At 43.8% G+C, this 21,770-nt stretch overlaps 1 protein-coding gene across 4 annotated transcripts in view; it reads left to right on the top strand.

The window, feature by feature from the left end:
- Positions 1-21,770, top strand: part of nfyc (nuclear transcription factor Y, gamma) — a 101,483-nt gene that overhangs the window by 27,930 nt on the left and 51,783 nt on the right. For all 4 annotated transcript variants that reach the window (XM_068011097.1, XM_068011094.1, XM_068011095.1 and 1 more), the window contains 2 exons: positions 10,730-10,801; positions 19,118-19,231. In XM_068011097.1, coding sequence (XP_067867198.1) covers positions 10,730-10,801; positions 19,118-19,231 — 186 coding nt within the window. The remainder of the gene's footprint in view (positions 1-10,729; positions 10,802-19,117; positions 19,232-21,770) is intronic.

Raw genomic sequence — 21,770 nt, 5'->3', positions numbered from 1 at the left:
AACCATGGCTGGGAACTGAATGTTCAAGGGTATTCAACATTTAGGAAGGATAGACTAAAAGGAAAAGGTGGTGGGGTAGCGCTGTTAATAAAGGATGTGATGAGTACATTAGTGAGAGTGGATCTTAGATTGAAGGATCAAGTTGTAGAATCAGTTTGTGTAGACCTAACACAGCAAGGGGCAGTAAACATTGGTAGCAGTTGTTTATAGGCCACCAAATAGTAGTGGTAATGTGCGGCACGGTGTAAATCAGGAAATTAGAGGTGCATGTAACAAGGGTATTAGAGTGATCATGGGGAACTTCAATCTACATATAGATTGGGTAAGCTTAATTAGCACTAATGCTTTGGAAGACGAATATTTGGAATTTATACGAGATGCTTTTCTAGAACAGTATGTTGAATCAACTAGAGAACAAGCTATTTTTAGATCTGGTATTGTGCAATGAGAAAGGGCTAATTAATAATAGAAATTTACATTAAGTTTGAAAGTAATGTATTTCAATCCGAAACTCGGCTCTTAAATCTAAACAAAGGAAACTATGAAGATATGAGGGGAAAATTGGCTGTGGTAGATTGGAAAACTGCATTAAAAATTATGACCGTAGTCAGACACTGGCCAGCATTTAAAGAATTAATATGTGATTTACAACAAATCTGCATTCCTCTGAGGCACAGAAACCCTACAGAAAAGGTGATCCAACCATGACTAACAAGAGAAGTTAAAGATTGTATTAGATCCAAGGAAGAGGCTTATAAAGTTGCCAAAAAGTGGTAAGCAATTTTACAATTCAGCAAAGGAGGACCAAGAAACTGATAAAAGGAAAATAGAATATGAAAGTAAACTAGTGAGAAACATTAAAAGAGACTGTAAAAGCTTCTCTAGATATGTAAAAAGGAAAAGATTAGCAAAGACAAATGTGGGCCCACTACAGGCAGAGATGGGAATTTTTAATGGGGAATGAGGAAATGGCAGCGAAACTGAACAAATACTTCGTGTCTGTCTTCATTGAGGAAGACAGCATGGGAGGAAAAGGGGTGGAAGAGCTATATTGATGGGGGATTCTATAATAAAGGGTGCAGATAGCCATTTCTGTGGCCACAAACGAGACTCCAGGATGGTATGTTGCCTCCCCGGTGATAGGGTCAAGGATGTCTCGGAGCGGCTGCAGGACATTCTGAAAGGGGAGGGTGAGCAGCCAGAGGTCGTGATCCATATTGGTACTAACGACATAGGCAGGAAGAGAGATGAGGTCCTGCAAAGTGAATATAGGGAGTTAGGCAGAAGGTTAAAAAGCAGGACCTTTAGGGTTGTAATCTCAGGATTACCCCCTGTGCCACGTGCTAGTGAGGGTAGGAATAGGAGGATTAGGCAAATGAATGCGTGGCTGAAGAGCTGGTGTAGGCAGGAGGGCTTCAGCTACTTGGATCATTGGGATCTCTTCTGGCCCAGAGGTGACCTGTACAAGAAGGACGGGTTGCATCTAAACTGGAGGGGGACCAATATCCTTGCGGGGAGGTTTGCTAGTACTACTCGGGAGGGTTTAAACTAGTCTTACAGAGGGGTGGGACCCAAAGTAATAGTCTCTCAGATGAGATAGTTGAGGCAAATGTAGAGGTTAAAGCAAGCAAGTCCAGTAGGCAGGCCGGGCAGAGGCAGGACAGGGAGTGTGGAAGGTCTGGTAGGCTAAACTGCATTTACTTTAATGCAAGAAGCCTTACAGGTACGGCAGATGAACTCAGAGCATGGATCGGTACATGGGATTGTGATATTGTAGCTATTACCGAAACGTGGTTGAGGGATGGGCAAGACTGGCAGCTCAATGTTCCGGGGTACCGATGCTTCCGGTGTGACCGAGGTGGAGGTAAGAGAGGAAGGGGCGTTGCACTATTGATTAGGGGGGACATCACGGCAGTACTTAGAGAGGATATCCGGAGGGAATGTCCAGCGAGGCCATATGGGTAGAACTTCGAAATAAGAAAGGGGTGATCACTTTGATGGGATTATACTATAGGCCCCCCAATAGTCAGAGGGAAGTAGAGGAGCATATATGTAGGGAAATCACAGATAGGTGTAGGAATTATAGGGTTGTAATAGTAGGTGATTTTAACTTCCCTAATATTGACTGGGACTGCCTTAGTACTAAGGGATCAGATGGGGAAGAATTTGTTAAGTGTGTCCAGGATAGTTTTCGGAAGCAGTATGTGGATGGCCCTACTAGAGAAGGGGCTACACTCGACCTCCTCATAGGAAATGAGGATGGGCAGGTGGTTGATGTGTCAGTGGGGTAGCACTTTGGGACCAGCATGGAAAAGGATAGGACTGGTCCTCAGGTTGAACTCCTAAATTGAGGGAAGGCTAATTTCGATGACATCAGACAGGAACTCTCAAAAATTGAATGGGAGAGGCTGTTTACAAGTAAAGGGACGTCTGGCAAGTGGGAGGCTTTTAAAAGTGAGATGGGAAGAGTTCAGGGCTGGCATGTTCCTGTTAGATGGAAGGGCAAGGGTGGCAAGTTTAGGGAACCTTGGTTGACGAGCGATATTGAGGGTCTGGTCAGGACAAAGAAGGAGGCATATGTCAGGTATAGGCAGCTGGGATCGAGCGAGTCCCTCGAGGAGTATAGGGGATGCAGGACTACACTTAAGAAGGAAATTAGGAGGGCAAAAAGGGGCCATGAGATTTCCCTGGAAGATAAGATAAAGGAGAATCCTAAAAGATTCTATAAGTATATTAAGAGTTAAAGGTTGGCTAGGGAGAGAGTAGGTCCCCTTAAGGATCAGTGTGGCAATCTGTGTGTGGAGCCACAGGAAATGGACGAGGTCTTAAATGAATACTTCTCGTCTGTATGTACTGTGGAGAAGATCATGGAAGCTAGTGAGTTCAAGGGAGGGAACACTGATATACTGGAGCATATCAACATTACAAAGGAGGAGGTGTTGGAGGTTTTGAAGCGCATTAAGGTGGATAAATCCCCAGGGCCTGACCAGGTGTATCCTAGGATGCTATGGGAAGCACGGGAGGAGATTGCTGGGGCCCTGGCAGAGATTTTTGTATCATCGTTAGCCACGGGTGAAGTAACGGAAGACCGGAGGATAGCTAATGTTGTGCCTTTATTTAAGAAGGGCAGCAGAGATAAGCCAGGGAACTACAGGCCGGTGAGCCTGATATCAGTGGTGGGAAAGTTAATGTAAGGGATTCTGAGACAGGATTTATATGCATTTGGAAAGGCATGGTCTGATTAGGGATAGTCAGCATGGCTTTGTGCGTGGAAAATCATGTCTCACAAATTTGATTGAGTTTTTCGAAGAGGTGACCAAGAGGATTGACGAGGGCAGGGCGATGGACATTGTCTACATAGACTTTAGCAAGGCCTTTGACAAGATCCTGCCTGGTAGGCTGGTCCAAAAGGTTTGAACACATGCGATCCAGGGTGAGCTAGCAAATTGGATACAAAATTGGCTTGGTGATAGGAGGCTGAGGGTGGTAGTGGAGGGTTGTTTTTCAGATTGGAGGCCGGTGACCAGTGGTGTGCCGCAGGGATCGGTGCTGGGCCCTCTGTTGTTTGTCATGTATATTAATGACTTGGATGTGAATGTAAGGGGCATGATTAGTAAGTTTGCAGATGACACCAAAATTGGTGGTATAGTGGACAGTGAAGAAGGTTGTCTAAGGATACAACAGGATATAGGTCAACTGGGAAAGTGGGCAAGGGAGTGGCAAGTGTGAAGTGATGCATTTTGGGCCTGTTTCTATGCTGTACAACTCTATGACTCTATAAGATACAAAAAAACTTTCAGAAATACTGAAATACTAGGACTAGTGAGAATGAGGAGCTGAAAGAAATTAGTATTAGTAAAAAAAAAAGGAGTACTCGGAAAATTAATGGGACTGAAAGTTGATAAATCCCCTGGGCCTGGTGATCTCTATCTGTGTGTTGAAAGAGGTGGCTATAGAGATATTGGATGCATTGGTGATCATCTTCCCAAATTCTATAGATTCTGGAATGGTTCCTGCAGATTGGAAGGTAGCAAATGTAGCCCCAGTGTTTAAGAAATGAAGGAGAGAGAAAATGGGGAACTGTAGACTTATTAGCCTGACATCAGCAATAGGGAAAATGTTAAAATCTGTTATAAAGGATGTTCTAACTGGACACTTAGAAAATAGCGGTAGGATTGGGCAGAGCCAACATGTATTTCTGAAAGGGAAATCATGTTTGATAAACCTGTTGGAGTTTTTTGAGGATGTAACTAGCAGAATAGATGAGGGGGAAACAGTGGATGTGGTGTACTTGGATTTTTAGAAGCCTTGCAATAAGGTCCCAAACAGAAAATAAGAAATAGGCGCAGGAGTAGGCATTTCGGCCCCTCAAGCCTGCCCTGCCATTCAATAAGATCATGGCTGATCTGCCCCAGACCTCAACTCCTCTTTCGTGCCAGCTCCTCACAGCCCTGAACTCCCCAATATTTCAAAAATCAATCTATCTCCTTTTTAAGTACTTTGTGATCTCGCCTCCACAACTCTCTGGGGTAGAGTATTCCAGACATTCGCTACCCTCTGAAGAAATTTTTTCGCATCTCCGTTTTAAGTGAGTGTCCCCTTATTCTGTAACTATGTCCCCTAGTTTGAGATTCCCCCACTAGTGGAAACATCTTCTCAACATTTACTGTCAAGCCCCCTCAGAATCATGTACGTTTCAATAAGATCACCCCTCATTCTTCTTAACTCTAATGAATAACATAGGAGCATTTGGCCCCTCGAGCCTGCTCCGCCATTCAATACGATCATGGCTGATCATCCAAACTCCGTACTCTGTTCCCGCTTTCTCCCTGTATCCCTTGATCCCATTAGCCCTAAGAACTATATCTAACTCTTTAGTGAATATATTTAATGATTTGGCCTCAACTGCTTTCCATGGTAGAGAATTCCAGAGGTTCACCACACTCTGGGTGAATAAATCTCTCCTCATCTCGGTCCTAAATGGCTTATTCCTTTAGACTGTGACCCCTGGTCCTGGACTCCCCCGCCATTGGGAACATCCTTCCTGCATCCAGTCTGTCCAGTCATGTTAGAATTTTGTAGGTTTCTATGAGATCGGCTCTCATTCTTCTAAACTCTAGCAAATACAAGCCTAATCGACCCAATCTCTCTCCATACGTCAGTCCTGCCATCCCAGGAATCAGTCTGGTAAACCTTCGCTGCAATCCCTCCATAGCAAGAACATCCTTCCTCAGATAAGGAGACCAAAACTGCACACACTATTCCAGATGTGGTCTTACCAAGGCCTTGTATAATTGCAGCAAGATATCCTTGCTCCTGTACTCGAATCCTCTCGCCATGAAGGCCAACATACCATTTGCTGCCTTAAGTGCCTGCTGCACCTGCATACTTACTTTCAGCGACTGGTACACAAGGACACCCAGGTCTCACTGCACCTCCCCCTTTCCCAGTCTATCACCGTTCAGATAATCTGCCTTTCTGTTTTTGCCACTAAAGTGGCTTATCTCACATTTATCCACATTATACTGCATCTGCCATGTATTTGCCCACTCACTCAACCTGTCCAGATCACACTGGAGCTTCTCTGCTTCCTCCTCACAGCTCACACTCCCACCCAGATTTGTGTTGTCTGTAATCTTGGATATATTACATTTAATTCCCTCATCTATATCATTAATATATATTGTGAATAGCTGGGGTCTTAGCACTGATCCCTGCAGTACCCCACTAGTCACTGCCTGCCTTTTCGGAAAAAGACCCGTTTATTCCTACTCTTTGTTTCTTGTCTGCCAACCAGTTCTCTATCCATGTCAGTACCTTGCCCCCAATCCCATGTGGTTTAATTTTGCATGCTAATCAGTTATGTGGGACCTTATCAAAAGCCTTTTGAAAGTCCAAATGCAGCACATCCACTGGTTCTCCCTCATCTTTTCTACTAGTTACATCCTCAAAAAATTCCAGTAGATTTGTCAAGTATGATTTCCCTTTCGCAAATCCATGTTGACTTTGTCCGATCCTGTTTAGCCATTCTTGATAAGTCAACCCCTTCGTCCCAGGAATCAGCCTAGTGAATCTCTTTTGAACTGCCTCCAATGCCAGTATATCCTTTCTTAAATACGGGGACCAAAACTCTACACAATACTCCAGATGCGGCCTCATCAACACCCTGTACAGTTGTAACAAGACTTCCCTATTTTTAAACTCCAACCCCCTAGCAATAAAGGCCAAAATTCAATTTGCCTTCTTAATTAATTGCTGCCCTTGCATGCTAACTTTTTTGTGTTTCATGCACAAGAATGCTCAGATCTCTCTGTGCTGCACTTTTTTGGAGTCTCTCTCCATTTAAATAATAGTCTGCCTTTTGATTCTTCCTACCAAAGTGCATGGCCTCACTTTCCTACATTAAACTCCATCTGTCAAGTTTTTGCCCACTCACTCAACCTATCTATATCCCCTTGCAGATTTCTTATGTCCTCATCACAACATGCCCTCCTACCTATTTTTGTATCGTCAGCAAATTTGGATATATTACACTCTGCCCCCTCCTCCAAGTCATTAATATAGATAGTAAATAGTTGAGGCCCTAGATCAGTTCACTGATCCTTGTGGCACTCCACTAGTTACGTCTTTCCAACCTGAAAATGACCCATTAATCCCTACTCTGTCTTCTGTGTGTTAACCAATCCTCAATCCATGCTAATACATTACCCCCAATACCGTGAGCTCCTATCTTGTGCAATAATCTTTTATGTTGCCCCTTATCGAATGCCTTCTGGAAATCCAAATACACTGCATCTACCAGTTCCGCTTTATCAACTCTGCTTGGTATATCCTCAAAGAACTCTAGCAAATTTGTCAAAAATGATTTCCCTTTCACAAAACCATGTTGATTCTGTTTGATTGCGTTAAGCTTTTCTAAATGACCTGCTATTTCTTCCTTAATAATGGACTCTAGCCTTTTCCCAACGACCGATGTTAGGGTGACTGGCCGATAGTTTCCTGCTTTTTGTCTCCCTCCCTTCTTGAACAGGGGTGTCACATTAGTGGTTTTCCAATCCGCTGGGACCCTCCTGGAATCCAGTGAGTTCAGGAATATTTTGACCAATGCCTCCACTATCTCTGCAGTCATGGAGTCATAGAGTTATACAGCACAGAAACAGGCCCTTCGGCCCATCGTGTCTGTGCCAGCCATCAAGCACCTATCTATTCTAATCCCATTTTCCAGCACTTGGCCCATAGCCTTGTATGCTATGGCGTTTCAAGTGCTCGCTACCACTTCCATTAAAACCCTTGGATGCAGGCCATCAGGTCCTGGCAACTTGTCTGCCTTTAGTCCCATTAGTTTGTCAAATACAGAAGGTTAGTAAGCAAAATTAGAGCACGAGATTGGGGGTGATATACTGGCATGGATTGAGAATTGGTTAATGGACAGAAAACAGTGAGTAGGAATAAACGGGTCATTCTCAGGTTGGCAGGCTGTGACTAGTGGTGTACCGTAAGGTTCAGTGTTTGGCTGTAGTAGCTATTCACAATCTATATCAATAATTTGGATGTGGGACCAAATGTAATATTTCCAAGGTTGCTGATGACACAAAACTAGGTGGGAACATGCTTTATGAGGCGGATGCCAGGATGCTTCAGGGGGGATTTAGACAGACTAAGTGAGTGGGCAAGAACCTGGCCAATGGAATATAATGTGTAAAAATGTGAAGTTATCCATTGAGCCTTTGTAGGAAATACAGGGCGGCGCAGTGGTTAGCACCGCAGCCTCCAGCGACCCGGGTTCAATTCTGGGTACTGCCTGTGTGGAGTTTGCAAATTCTCCCTGTGTCTGCGTGGGTTTCCTCCGGGTGCTCCGGTTTCCTCCCACATGCCAAAGACTTGCTGGTTGATAGGTTAATTGACCATTATAAATTGCCCCTAGTATAGGTGGTAGGGAAATATAGGGAAGGTGGGGATGTGGAAGGAATATGGGATTAGTGTAGGATTAGTATAAAAAAAAAATGGGTGGTTGATGGTCGGCACAGACTTGGTGGGTCGAAGGGCCTGTTTCAGTGCTGTATCTCTAAACTAAACTAAAGAAATGCAGAGTATTTCTTAAATGGTGATGGATTGGGAAGTGTTGCTGTCCAAAGGGACCTGCGTGTCCTTGTTCATAAGTCTCTGAAAGCTAACGTGCAGGTGCAGCACGCAGTTAGGAAGGCAAATGTAATGTTGACCTTTATTGCAAAAGGATTTGCGTACAGGAGTAAACAAGTACTGCTGCAATTGTAGAGAGCCTTGGTGAGATCACACCTGGAGTATTGTGCACTGTTTTGATCTCCTTACCTAAGGAAGGATATACCTGTCGTGGAGGCAGTGCAACAAAGGTTAACTTTACTGCTCCTGGGATGGTGGGATTGTCCTGTGAGTAGAGATTGAGGAGACTGGGCCTATATTCTCTAGAGTTTAGAAGAGTGAGAGGTGATCTCGTTGAAACATACAAAATTCCTACAGGGCTTGACAAGTTTGATGCAGGAAGGATGTTTCCCCTGGCTGGGGGTGTCTAGAACCAGGGGACAGTCTCAGAATAAGGGATAGGCTATTTAGGACTCGGATGAGGAGGAATTACTTCACTCAGAGGGTGGTGAATCTTTGGAATTCTCTACTCCAGAGGGCTGTGGAGGCTCAATCATTGGATATCAAGGGATATGGGGCTAGTGCAGAAAAATGGTGTTGAGGTAGAAGATCAGGTGTGATCTAGTTGAATGGCGGAGCAGGCTTGAGGGGCCAAATGTCCTACTCCTCCTATTTCCTGTGTTCCTATGTAAAGGTCTGGAGCTGAGTGGTCTGATAGAACCCAACTCGCAATATCACCAGTGATGCTATGGAACTTAAATTTATCAGATTCACTATGGCACCTGACAGAAAACATTGATGACGTGTACCAAATTTCTTGTTTTATTAATTCTTCAACAAAAAAACTAGATCAGGTTTGTCAAATATGATGGCTATTTCTAAAGCTGCTTTGAGTATTCCTAATCAGGTGTGAAGGTTGCAGGTTATCATTAGTAGAATCCCTAATGATGCTTTCCATTAGTTTTTCCACCACTGGGGGTAAACTTAATGGTCTGTCGTTTCAAGACTGTCATTTTACTCTTTTTTTTTTAAATAAGCATATACCATGTACCTTTCACCTCCCATTCAGCACTTCCCTAGTTCTTAGCGACCACATAGCCACGCCATAACTGAGTCTGTCTAATTCCATCTCCATATCATCGTCCGACTCTGCCCCACCTTACCTCATTTATTGCTGAAACCGTCATCCATGCCCTTGTTACCTGTAAACCTGACTTCCAACTCACTCCTGGATGGCCTCCCATTTTCTACCCTCCATACACTTGTGCTTATCTGAATCTCTGCTGCCTGTATTCTAACTCACTGTCAGCCATTGCCCTGTGCTTGTTGCTCCTGGTTAAGCCACGTCTTGATTTTAAAATTCTCATCCTTGTTTTCAAATCCCTCCATGGCCTCGCCTCTCCTCCAGCCCCGCCATCCATCAAGAGATCTCTGCTCCTCCAAATCTGATCTCCTGTGCGTCCCTGATTTTTATTCGCTCCGCCATTGGCATTTAGGACCTCAGAAGGCACAAGCTCTGGAATTCCTTCCCTAAATCCTTCTGCCCCTCTACCTCTTTCCTCCTTCAAAACGCTCCTTAAAACCTACCTCTCACCTGCTGTAATAACCCTAAGTAGCTTAGTATCAAATTTTGTTAATACTCCTTTGAAGCAGATTGGGGCATTTTATTGTGTTAAAGGCACTATATAAATGTAAGTTGTTATTGAAAGTATTTACTGGGACAACAACTGTGGTCATTTCTTCCAGTATCTCAGGATAAATTAAAACGACCTTGCTACTTTTTCCTCATTGAGCCTCTTTGGTTTAGTGTGCACCATTTCCCTCAATGTGTTAGTTTTGTCTGGTATGCAAAGGGTCGATCCAACCCCCTCAGTTTAAAAACAGCTCCTCCGCCATGCCCCTGTTGTTATCTGTAATTCTGTTCAAGTCTCCATGCAGCACTCCTATTTTCTAACCAGCTTTTGAATCCTGAGCAGCAAACACTTCAGCATTACTTTGATTACATTAAACTATACGCCTTTTGCAATTCATTTTATCTTGCTTGATACAACTTTTGGTTGACACTTATGGCTTTTTATATCTTCCTCTGTCTGAAAAACTTTAACTCATTTTAATAAGCTTTAAAACAAATTTAGTTTAAGGTCCAAAAAATCTACATGTTAATTCCCTTCATAAGAAAGTTAATCCTTGCATGCGGTGAGGTGTAATTCTAAAATGAATATTCGAAGGCTGATGCTTTTGAGGAGTAGGACTGTGCTCTGGTTGTAGTTGGTTTGAGATGGGGCTGTAATATTGCACTCTAGGTTCTCTGATCCACACAGAGCAGGACCTCGTGCACTCAGTGCAAAATGTGGAAAAATCCAGAATGGAGGACTAGGAGTTGTAATTCAAAGGGATTTCTGTAACTGAGAATCTGTTTGGGGTGGGCAGTAGTTACTGATCATCATTTGGAAACATCTAGAAAAGTCTGCAGGCCACTTGAGTAGACTTTGCTTAAATGAGATGGGGGAAGTTTTTTCTGGTAGTTATATTTCCTGGATGTTGTAGCAGCTTTTACAATGTTTTAACTCTCTCTCTCTCTCTGGCTCTTTTTTCATATCTGACGCAACAGAATGATTTCAAAGTGCAAGATCTCCCCCTGGCTCGTATCAAGAAGATTATGAAGCTTGATGAAGATGTAAAGGTACATTGATAGCCTGTTTAACACAGCACAAGCAATCTGTCAAGTTTATACATGAGCATTTTGTTCACTCAAGCACTTGTAGCAGGAACTGTTGGAAATGGGAAAACTGCCTGATTTGCGCGCCCCCCCCCCCCCCCCCCCCCCCCCCTATTGAGCCCAGGGGTACTGTCAGTTATTTAATTGTAGCACTTGTGCTTTCACCATGGTGGAAATGAACTCACTCAGGTGATCAAAACCTGGAACCATTACAGGTGCAGGTCAGCTGAGGTAATGGAGAAGCTGATGATTGACTCTTGCATGTTAGTTTTACAGAGAGTGATCAGTGATGCCGTTCCCTTTAGATTAAAATTTTTAGCCACAGATTTTATCACTCAGTCCATTTTTCTGCTTTCTTTCTTTTAATCCAATAGCTTAGCAACCAAACCAGACTATTGTGTAGCTAGGATTTATCTGCTTGCAGCTCCAAACACTTAAACATTCATTCAGAAAATCACGCAGTGGCCGACTGTTGATTCATTCCCTTTAAATCTTCATAAACATGTTCCTTCTGGTTACACAAGAATCTAATTTATTTTCATGTGGTGTTTTTGAAAAAAAAGTCCTCGTTGAAAACAGTGGAGTGGAAGTTTCTTAACAGCGGTAGCTACATAAAAGGTGCCAACTCTGATAAAGTTGAACAAAGATGGGAAAATTTCAGTTTCGGAAAAGATGACTGGGAGTGTAAAGTAGGCTGTAATGCCATGACTGGGTATGAAGTCTCCCTAATCTTTGCTTTATGACTTCTTTAATCTGAGCCCTTTTTGATTCTGTTACAGCCCTGAACTACACACCCATTTTATTCGTCTGGAATGTGGTGTTTGCCAGTTTCCTAGCATTTCAGTGTGGGCGGACAGTTCACAAATATTGACACTCCTAGGGACCTGTTGTCTTTGGGTCTGGAAGACCGTATTGGAGAAACAGCTATCATTACAGAAAAGTTCTTGATTTGTCTATAGCAAGAGAAATAATGTAATTTGGCAAAGTCGGATGAGGTGGGTAAAATGAGAGGACGATACTTTAGATGCTGGAAATCTGAAATAAAAACAAAATGCTGGAAATACTCAGCAGGGCTGGCAGCATCTCTGGAGAGAACGGTTCTGATGAAGGGTCAGCGACCTGAAATGTTAACTCTTTTTCACTCTTCAGAGATGTTGCCAGATCTGTGTATTTCAAGCATTTTCTGTTATTATTTATGTGGGGGAGAAAACTTGATGCCTTTGTGCAACCTCAAGGACCCTGAGTATCCAGGGACTCCAGTTGGCCTATTATAAATCCTTCAGACAGACCTGCAGTAGTGGAGAGACAAAGGGAGAATGCAGTGCTGGAAGCATCATTCAGTGTTAAACTGAGGCTCTGAAACACTCCCAACCTGGCCAGTAAATCTAGCAATTTTCACTACAAAATGGGAACTAGGGCTGGAATTTCACACTTGTCGGACGGGAGTCATGAGGTCCCCAGGCCCTTAATTGGTCTTCAGCAGGACTTCCACCTGATTGAGGCAGCAAGTCCTGCCTGATGGAGCTGCTGAGCAATCGGCGGGCTGGCAGCTCCTAGTCCCAGAAGCGCCACTGGGAACAGTGGCTACTGCTGGGACTGCAACCCAGCTTCAAGATAAAGATGACGGAGAGGATGAAAAAGAGGGAAGTTTTTGGGGACTCTCTGGGTGATCGGTCAGGCCCCGGTGAAGCAAAGGGGGTCGATTGCGGGGGGGTGGTGTTTGGGGCATCGGGGCCGCCCTCTATCGTGCACATGGTGCCTGATCAGGAGGTCCACCCACCCCCAGGCCATCAGAAGCCGCCTACTTTTTACAGGTGGCTTTTCTCAGGCCCGGGCCGCCCGCCTGCTAATGGTCAAATCCCTGTGGCATTGAGCGGAGGCCCTTTAGTGGCTGTTAACTGGCCACTTAAGGGCCTTGATTGGCTTTGGGCAGGCAGTTTCTTGTCGCCACCGCCCCCCGCGTAAAATGGCAGCGGGAGCGGGTTGGGAGGGCTCGCCGAGACTCCCACTATGTTTTACGCCTCCCCCACCCCCCACCGACCACCAGCCCGCTCTTTGGGGGAGTGTAAAATTCCGGCCTATGATTCTGTGGATGTTGAGTTCTTGCATACTTTGGAGCCAGTTTTAAGGAGTTAACTTTTATCTTGGAGTGCAAGTTAAATTTTAAGAGATTCTACTTCATCCTCTGCCCCCTCCATGTTGTGACGCACATACAAAAATGATAGGCAGGAAAAGAACATCTGGTCCATCAAGCCTGCCAATACAGTTGTGTTACCTGAATTATTGTGATTAGATATCCTGTACCTGCCAGCAATTATGTGATTTCCTCGCAGAGGCAAAAAAACAGATCAAAATCCAAAGTCAGTTAGAGGGGTAGCATGGTGGGGGGAGAAATTGGGAAGATTCCTTCCTGATTCCCTTGGGCAGTGAAACCTAGTCCAGGAGACCAGATTGACCCTGACTTATATTCCTAGTCTTTTACCTTCCTTTCGGTGTGATGTCAGCCCCAGCCAGAAACTGGTTCAGCTATCTCTTGAAGATATGCCGAGAGTTGGCACTCTACACACGAGCCAACCACCTGTTCTGTTGGTCTACTATCCTCTGTTAGACTATCCAGTACCTATGGTCTTAATTCCCTGTGTGCAACACCACAGGATTGGACTAATTCCTATATAAATACTGTTTTCATCCCTTTTCACTTCTGCCATCCATGCCTCACATCAAGTTAATCTGCAGGATAGAATCTTCTGGAATTGGTGAAAAACTAATCCTACCCTTGTATGCATGAATACTGGTGTTAGGCTAGACCCCCACCTGCCAAGAAAGGACTGGTTTTAAAAAATGACCAGGCCCTTGGCTGGAAAAACATTTTTACATACCAACAGCCAGTGCTTGAAAGGGCAAAGGAGCTATTCCCTGCTCCAATTTAACCCACAATGAACTTTGAGCACCAGGTATTGTGTGTAAGAAGAGACATTCTAGGGTTGGCTAAGACCAGAGAATCTACAAACCGACGTGGTCAGACCAGCTAGTCATATGACTAACCTGTTTAGGTACCTGGGTTTTTCTGAATTGTACAAATAGTTTGAACTCGGTGTCTGTTTGCTCCTGGCTGCTCCCATCTCTTTCTCACAGAACTCCAAATCCACTGAAGGCACATGAACCCCAAGAGAGAAAAGTCTCTTACAGCGAACAAGATTTAAGAATAATACTGGGCCCCAACGAGAAGCAAGATCTACCTACAATCAAGGACTCTACAGTGAGCTCGAAGATCTATAACAAAAACCCTCTTCAGAGATTGCCTCAAACTTTTCCGCTTTGTTTCTTCTGCTCTTCTGTCTCTATGCATGCGAGTGTGGGCATGTCGTGTATCCGTAGGCGTTAACCGAATTAGAGTTTAAGTTTAATAAATTTCCACCTTTCTTCTTTAAACCTAAGAAAACCTGTTTGTGCTGGTTTCTTTGCCTCATAATTGGAAAACGGTGAACAAGGATTCGCGAAGGGGGAGCTAAAAAGTGTTTTTAAAAATTAAACCCTGTTACGGTGAGACCAGGTGAAGGCTGAGGGGGAACCCTAGACACCTTTCTCACCGGTCGTTACAACTGGTTTTCTGTAAGTTGAAATCCTCTTTCATTGAACCACAATCTAGTGCTTTAACTATTTTATATATCTCAACTCAGCTTAAATTCTACACATCTCATAAACCTATATGAGTTAGTTATAGTCATTTATGGCATGAAGGAGGCCATTTGGCCCATTGAGTCCATGCTGGCTCTCTGCAGAGCTATCCAGTCAGGCCCACTCCCCCGCTCAATCCCTGTACTCCTGCAAGTTTATTTCCTTCAAGTGGCCAGCCAATTTCTTTTTGAAGTCATTGATTGTCTTCACTTCCATTACCCTTGTGGGCAGTGAGTTTCAGGTCATTACTACCCACTGCGTTTTTTTTCAAAAAAAAAAGGTTCTTCCACATATTCACCTACATTTCTTGCCCAGAACCTTCACTGTGTGTCCTCTGGTCATTGTACCATTAGTTAATTGCGTTACGACCAAATATCTACCTTCTAAAATATCCAAACACACCTGCGCGCGCACACCGGTTAAAGAAAAAATTGGCTCTGCAGAGATCAGCTTTTGAAAACAAAAAATACTTTGGCCAAGTTATTGTCAATTCTTGAAGAAAAAGGATAAGATATGGATTGTTGCAGATGGTCTTCTGGTCTGGCGTCTGGGTACACGTAGACAGGTGTCACTGGACACATGCGGTTGTCACTGTGATCTTTTCAGAAGCAATTCGTTCAGGAGATCTCGAGAAGAAGTCTTCCAGAGGCTTCTCAGGAGAAATGCTGCATCTGTTTCTCCAGCTCTTTCACTGGATTCTCGGGGTTTCTCAGAGTTGGAACAGAATGGGTTGGTTGCTTCTCTCTCTGCAGGATGCAACCCAACTGACCATTGGAAAAGTCCAGCCCGAAAACAGGAAGCCAAAAACTACTCGCATGTGACTTCTCTAAGTCTAAACAGTTCCATTGTCCATAAGGCTCCGGCTGTTTACTTAGCATAAGACATGTGACTTCCAGTAAGTGTGTGTTTTTAAACAAAGTCCCTAGTGTCCTTCCAGTGACACTTTTTTGAAAAAGAAAGTCCAAGCATCATCTCGGGTATGTTCCACAGTCTTTTAAATACAAATCCTCAAAAATTAATAATGGAAGCACCTTCATGACAATAGGAACAGCTTTTCATTGTTTAAATTATCTAAACCTGTCAGAATCTCATACTTCTATTAAATCTTCCATCAATCTTCTTTATTTAACAAGGACTTGTATTTATATAGTCCTTTAATGAAGGCATTTAAGCTGGCTATAATAAAAGCAAAATACTGCGGATGCTAGAAATATGAAATATAAAGTGGAGCAGTGGTTAGCACCGCAGCCTCACAGCTCCAGCGACCCGGGTTCGGTTCTGGGTACTGCCTGTGCGGAGTTTGCAAGTTCTCCCTGTGACCGTGCGGGTTTCCTCTGGTTGCTCCGGTTTCCCCTCTCATGCCAAATACTTGTCATGCCATTGTAAATTGCCCCTAGTGTAGGTAGGTAGGTGGTAGGAGAATTGAGGGAAGGTGGGGATGTGAGCGGGAAATGGGATTAATGTAGGATTAGTATAAATGGGTGGTTGATGGTCGGCATAGACTCGGTGGGTCGAAGGGCCTGTTTCAGTGCTGTATCTCTCTGTCTCTCTGACTCTAAATAGAACGTGCTAGAAATACTCAGCAGGTATGGCAGCATCTGTGGAGAGAGAAGCAGAGTTAAAGGTTCAAGCCTGTGACCTTTCATCAGAACTGGCAAAGGTTAAAAATGTAATGGGCTTTAGGAGGTAGAAGCAGGCTGTTTCGGGTTTCGGGCCTGAGGATGGAAGCTGTAGAGATCTTTGGAGATGAGGCTAGTGACTGTCCTGTAGACAGTAGCTTGATCGTGGAGGTAGAAGCGAGCTGTCTGAGGTTGTGGGACTATGAGGTTGGAAGCTGTAGAAGGAAAAGGAGCTATTAAATTTCTAACCTTTGCCAGTTCTGATGAAAGGATGCAGACCTGTAACATTAACTCTGCTTCTCTCTCCACAGATGATGCCAGACCTGCTGAGTATTTGCAGCACTTTCTATTTTAATTTAAGTTGGCTATTCTTGTGGCCCTCCTCTGAACCCTTTTCAAAGTTTCTATCTTGCCCTCCAGATGAGGAGACTAAAACTGGATGCAATATACTAAATGTCATCCAACAAAAGTCTTGTATAATGACAAAATGGTGTGTTTTGTTTTATATTCAAAAGTCCTGTTAATTCAACCCAGTACACTATTTGCTTTGGTTATGGCTCCTTGGCATTGCTGAGTCTTTAGAGAATTATTGACTATAAAGCCAAGAGCTTTTTTCCTCAACAGATTTTAGTTAGGTTCTATGTAAGACATAAGTATACTTGATGTTGGTCCTGCTCACTTGCTTAACAATGCACTTTTCTAGGTTAAGTACTATTTCCAGAGTTATGCCCATTCTCCCAGCATACCTAAATTTGCTTACAGAAATTTGTCATCCTAACACGCACAGACACTTTTGTATCATCTGAAAACTTGGAAATCATTTCCCCAACACCTATATCCAGGTTATTTTGTGATGATCATTGAAAGCAGTGGCCCTAACACCGAGCAGATCCACAGGCGTTAATAACTTGCTGCCCATGGGAATGTAGCTCATTCTTAAACAATTGCAGCCGCTTTGCACTAATTCCGCAAGATTCTATCTTGTAGATTAAACTATTGTGAGTCATGGATGGCAAAAGTGAAAAGGGATGAAAGCAATATGTGTTTAGTAATTAGTCAAATCCTGTGGTGTTGTGCACAGGGAATTGAGACCATATGTAGACTTCAGGTGAATAGGGTTAAAGGCTGGACGAGTAATTGGCCCAGGATGTGAAGACATAATTCAGTTACTATTTTAAAGTCATAACATTCACACTTTTTTCTTTATACTTCCATTATAAATTTCTATGTCCACCCTTATGATGAAACACCCCTATAATGGAAACCCCCCCTATAACCCCTATTTAAACCTGCCACCGAGTGAAGTAACTGAAGCACCCCTGCTGGGGGTGAAGGTATAATGACAGCATAGGGAGTTTCTATTGTAAGCATGAACATAGGAATTTTTAATGGAATACTGTTGATGGGAACTGTGTACAGATATAACATTTATCCTCTTTATCAATATTATGAAAGGCTTCTTTTGAGTGCAATTTTGTACTCGTAGAGCTAACTTGGTGGCAGTTTGCATATTAATTTGCTGTTTTGCTTAACATGTTTTCTGCATATAAGCTAATATTTACTGATTGTGATAGCTAGTAGTAGGACATCTGTTATGTACCAGTAGCTATTATGTTGACATCCTGTCTACTATGGGCACTGTCACTGTTGTTATATGGTGTCTTATTGAAATGGCCCCCATCCTTTCTTAAGAGTTTGCTCTGATATTTTTTCATTAACTACCACTCAATGCCCCTAAAGCACCAACAATGTTATGCCTTGTAATGTTGAGCAAGGTAAGTAGTATCTCACCTGTTAAAGCAACAACCAAATCTGTTTAGTAAATAACTGAACCATAGAAAAATTATGGCACAGAAGGAGACCATTCAGCCTGTCATGTCCATACTGGCCGAGAAGAAAAAAAATAGAAACTAGCTGCCCAATCTAATCTCACCTTCCAGCAACGGGTCCATAGCCTTGCAGTTTGCAGCACTTCAGGTGCATGTCTGGGTACCATTTAAAAGAATTGAGGGTTTCTGCCTCCACCACCGTTCCTGGCAGTGAACTCCAGATACCCACTACTCTCTGGGTGAAAAAGTTTTTTTCCTTATGTCCCCTCTAATCCTTCTACCAATCACCTTAAATCTGTGCCCCGTGGTAATTGACCTCTCCGCTAGGGGAAACTGTTTCTTCCTGTCTACTATCTAGGCCCCTCATAATTTTGTACCTATCAATTAAGTCACCCCTTAGCCGCCTCTGTTCTAAGGAAAACAACCCTAGCCTATCCAATCTTTCCTCATAGCTGCAACTTTTGAGCCCTGGCAGCATTCTTGTATATCTCCTGTGTACTCTCTCCAGAGCAATTATGTCCTTTCTGTAATGTGGTGGCTAGAACTGTACGCAATACTCCAGCTGTGGCCTAACCAGCGTTTATACAGTTCCAGCATTTTGAATTCTATACCTGAGCCAAAAAAGGAAAGCATTCCATATGCCTTCTTCACTACTTTATGTACCTGTCCTGCCACCTTCAGGAACCTGTGGACATGCACTCCAAGGTGTCTCATTTCTTCTACCCCTCTCAATATCCTCCCGTTTATTGTGTATTCCCTCGCTTTATTTGCCCTCCCCAAATGCAGTACCTCACACTTCTCTGGATTGAATTCCATTTGCCACTTTACTGCCCACTCAACCAAACCATTGATATCATTCTGGAGTCATCGGCTATCCTCTTCACTAGCAACTACACAGCAATTTTTGTGTCATCAGCAAATTTCCCAATCATGCCTCCCCATTTAAGTCCAAATCATGAATGTTTTCCCTCTAGTTGTGAATTCCTGATAGGAGTTTTTGAAATATTCAATATTACTCTCTTGTCTAAGCTTGAATGATCATTTTATCAATATTTAACTGAAAAAAATCTAGACTGCCTGTAGCTCCTGTTTCAAACTGACAGGAGCAGAGACTTTTAGGATGTAACTTCCATGCTTTCCTTTTATCTTTGTAGATGATCAGTGCAGAGGCACCAGTGCTGTTTGCGAAGGCAGCTCAGATTTTCATTACAGAGTTATCTTTGCGAGCATGGATACACACTGAAGACAACAAACGCAGGACTCTGCAGGTATTCTGAACACTTTGGGCTTGCTAAAATAGGAAGATTGACTGGAGAAGAAGTTTTAAAACGAGAATGCGATAATCCAGCAACTGGAGAGGATCAGACTGTGCAAAGAAGCCTGCCTCAGCTTATCTGCAGACTCTGATTTCAGAGCAGGACTGTGGGTGTCAGCTAGGGCAAGGATGGAAACCTGTCTTGAGAGGATGTTTTTCTCCAGCACTCCTCCATATTGGTCACACCTACATGAGACAATTATGCGCTAACTGCTCCACACTCCAAGTCAAGCAGAATAGTGTGAATGGGCAGGATTTATTATCACAGCTAGTATTTACACATTTTCATTAAAAGCTGCTTAATTAGAACAAAATGACTCCTGACGATGCAGTGGCCCGTCAACATCTCACAGCGCTCCAAGCTGCGCGTATGCTCAGCCTACATCTTGCCAGGACTAAGTGGCGCATGCGCAGATAACATCATCGCGTATCCGCGTCAGGTCGGTCTTTGCGCATGTGCAGTAAAGTGTCATCGGGTTTCCCCACCCCCAACTCTAGGCCGCGCCGCTTCCCTCCTCTCAGCCACTCGCTCCTTCGTCACCCCTCGCGGCCCACCTTCGTTCTTCGGGCGGCACACAGAGAACAATCAAACGTGGGCGCGAGTGGCCGAGGGGGGATGCGGCGTGGCCTACAGGAGGGGGTGGTGGCGGGGAGCGAGCGGCTGGAGAGTAGGGTGATGCAAAGCGAGGAGCGGGGAACAATCGGCCAAGGGTGTGGGTGGGAGCAGCGAGGTCTGGAGTGAACAGTTGACTTGGGGTGAAATCGGTCCTGGCCAATCATATAAAATGTGGATAACGAATTGGCAGCACATTTTATACTTTGCCCAATTTTCTTCTCCATCGATCAGGGTGGCAAGTCACTATCTACCAAAAGTATCAGAACATGGAAATTCAATCACAAAATTCCTTTTGTATTTGATAGGATTACTGGAATATTAAATGGATCTGAGACTTACTTAGTATCCTATACTACATACTAGTATATTACTGGGCTTCCGTCCAACTTAATGTAAGGCTAGTTTGCTGGAACGACCTAGCCATAAACATTTCCTGTGATAAATTGAGCAGCGCCATCTTTAATCCTGGCAGCTGCTTGAACGTCGCAGACAGTGATGTTCCAGTGGAAGAGGCTGCATTTGCGCATATGCTAGTACTGTGCCACCTATTGGTTGCACTGTCAGCAAGCTCAGCCTAATTAGAATTACCTTTTAATTCACTTTGTTTCAAGCAGTAACAGCACCAGTGATGCTGCTTAACTTGAATGACTATTTTTGGCGTTGGGTTATCCCTGTGGAATTGGTTATTGCTGCTGACTGTGAAAGTAGTTTAACAGCTGGTGTAGCCAAAATAACAGACTTTAATCTGTTTGGTGTGGATCTTATTTTGTTGCAAGAGGTGAAAATGCATTAATCTCTGTTCAGTAGAACCAAGAAGTCTGTCTAAAGCGTAGTTTCAAACCTCTGTCTGTCATGTTCGGCCTGGTGTATGAGGTCAGGCTCGAGCTTTCTTCTGACCAAAATTACAGCTCGCAGCCTTATTAAAATATCAGTGAAAGAGGTACTACTCAAAGAGAAAAGAAATGCGCGAGTGAGCCCAGGTTGGTCTCAGCAGCAAGGAGCAGGCTACATGGCTGGTACAGTAGAACTTAAATATAGACATAAGGAAGCATAACCTTTAAACCTCCTATCGTTTTTCTCCTTTGGCTTTCTTCCCCTATGGCAGGTGTGATTCCATAGTTGGTGGGATTGTTGTTGAGTGGTGGTGCTGCAGTGGTACCACACACATGTAGTTTTCCATAAGGCATTGCTTGGGCCTTGGGCGTTGCCTGCTAATTAGAGGGGTGGAAGGTAGCTGTTGGACCAGAGTTGAGCTGAATCCTGTTCTTATTCAAAGCCCATACTGTTCATTTTGCCAGGGGGATGGTGGTTGCTTGATAGGAAAGGTTGGGAACTGTGGCCAGTTCTGTTTTCCTCTACTGTCTCCATTTTCCCATATGCCCAGATAGGTTGTCAAAGAAAGAACAAAGAACAGTACAGCGCAGGAACAGGCCATTCGGCCCTCCAAGCCTGCGCCGATCTTGATGCCTGCCTAAACTAACACCTTCTGCACTTCTGGGGCCCATATCCCTCTATTCCCTTCCTATTCATATATTTGTCAAGATGTCTCAAACGTCGCTATCGTATCTGCTTCCACCACCTCCCCTGGCAGTGAGTTATAACATTGTCTCAGCCACAGCAGCTGAGATGGAGTAGTTCCACAGAGACCAGAATGTAGCCATGGGTTTTTGCAGACTCCAGTTTCTGATTTGTTCAGTGCATTTTTTCACTATCCTGTTTTGGGGGGAATGAGTTATACTAACACTTGGGGGTTTCAGTTCCAATGGCCATGGACTCTTAGTTTTTGGGATCCACCCCTGCTATGTGTTAATAAAGAGACAGTTTTCTTTTTAAAGGGACAAGAGGATTCGATGCTGTACATTACAGGGAAAGGTTA

This window comes from Heterodontus francisci, chromosome 31 (genome assembly GCF_036365525.1).
Source record: "Heterodontus francisci isolate sHetFra1 chromosome 31, sHetFra1.hap1, whole genome shotgun sequence".
Taxonomy (NCBI): domain Eukaryota; kingdom Metazoa; phylum Chordata; class Chondrichthyes; order Heterodontiformes; family Heterodontidae; genus Heterodontus; species Heterodontus francisci.
The sequence above is the reverse complement of the archived record's forward strand: the minus strand, read 5'-3'. Positions and strand labels throughout refer to the sequence as shown.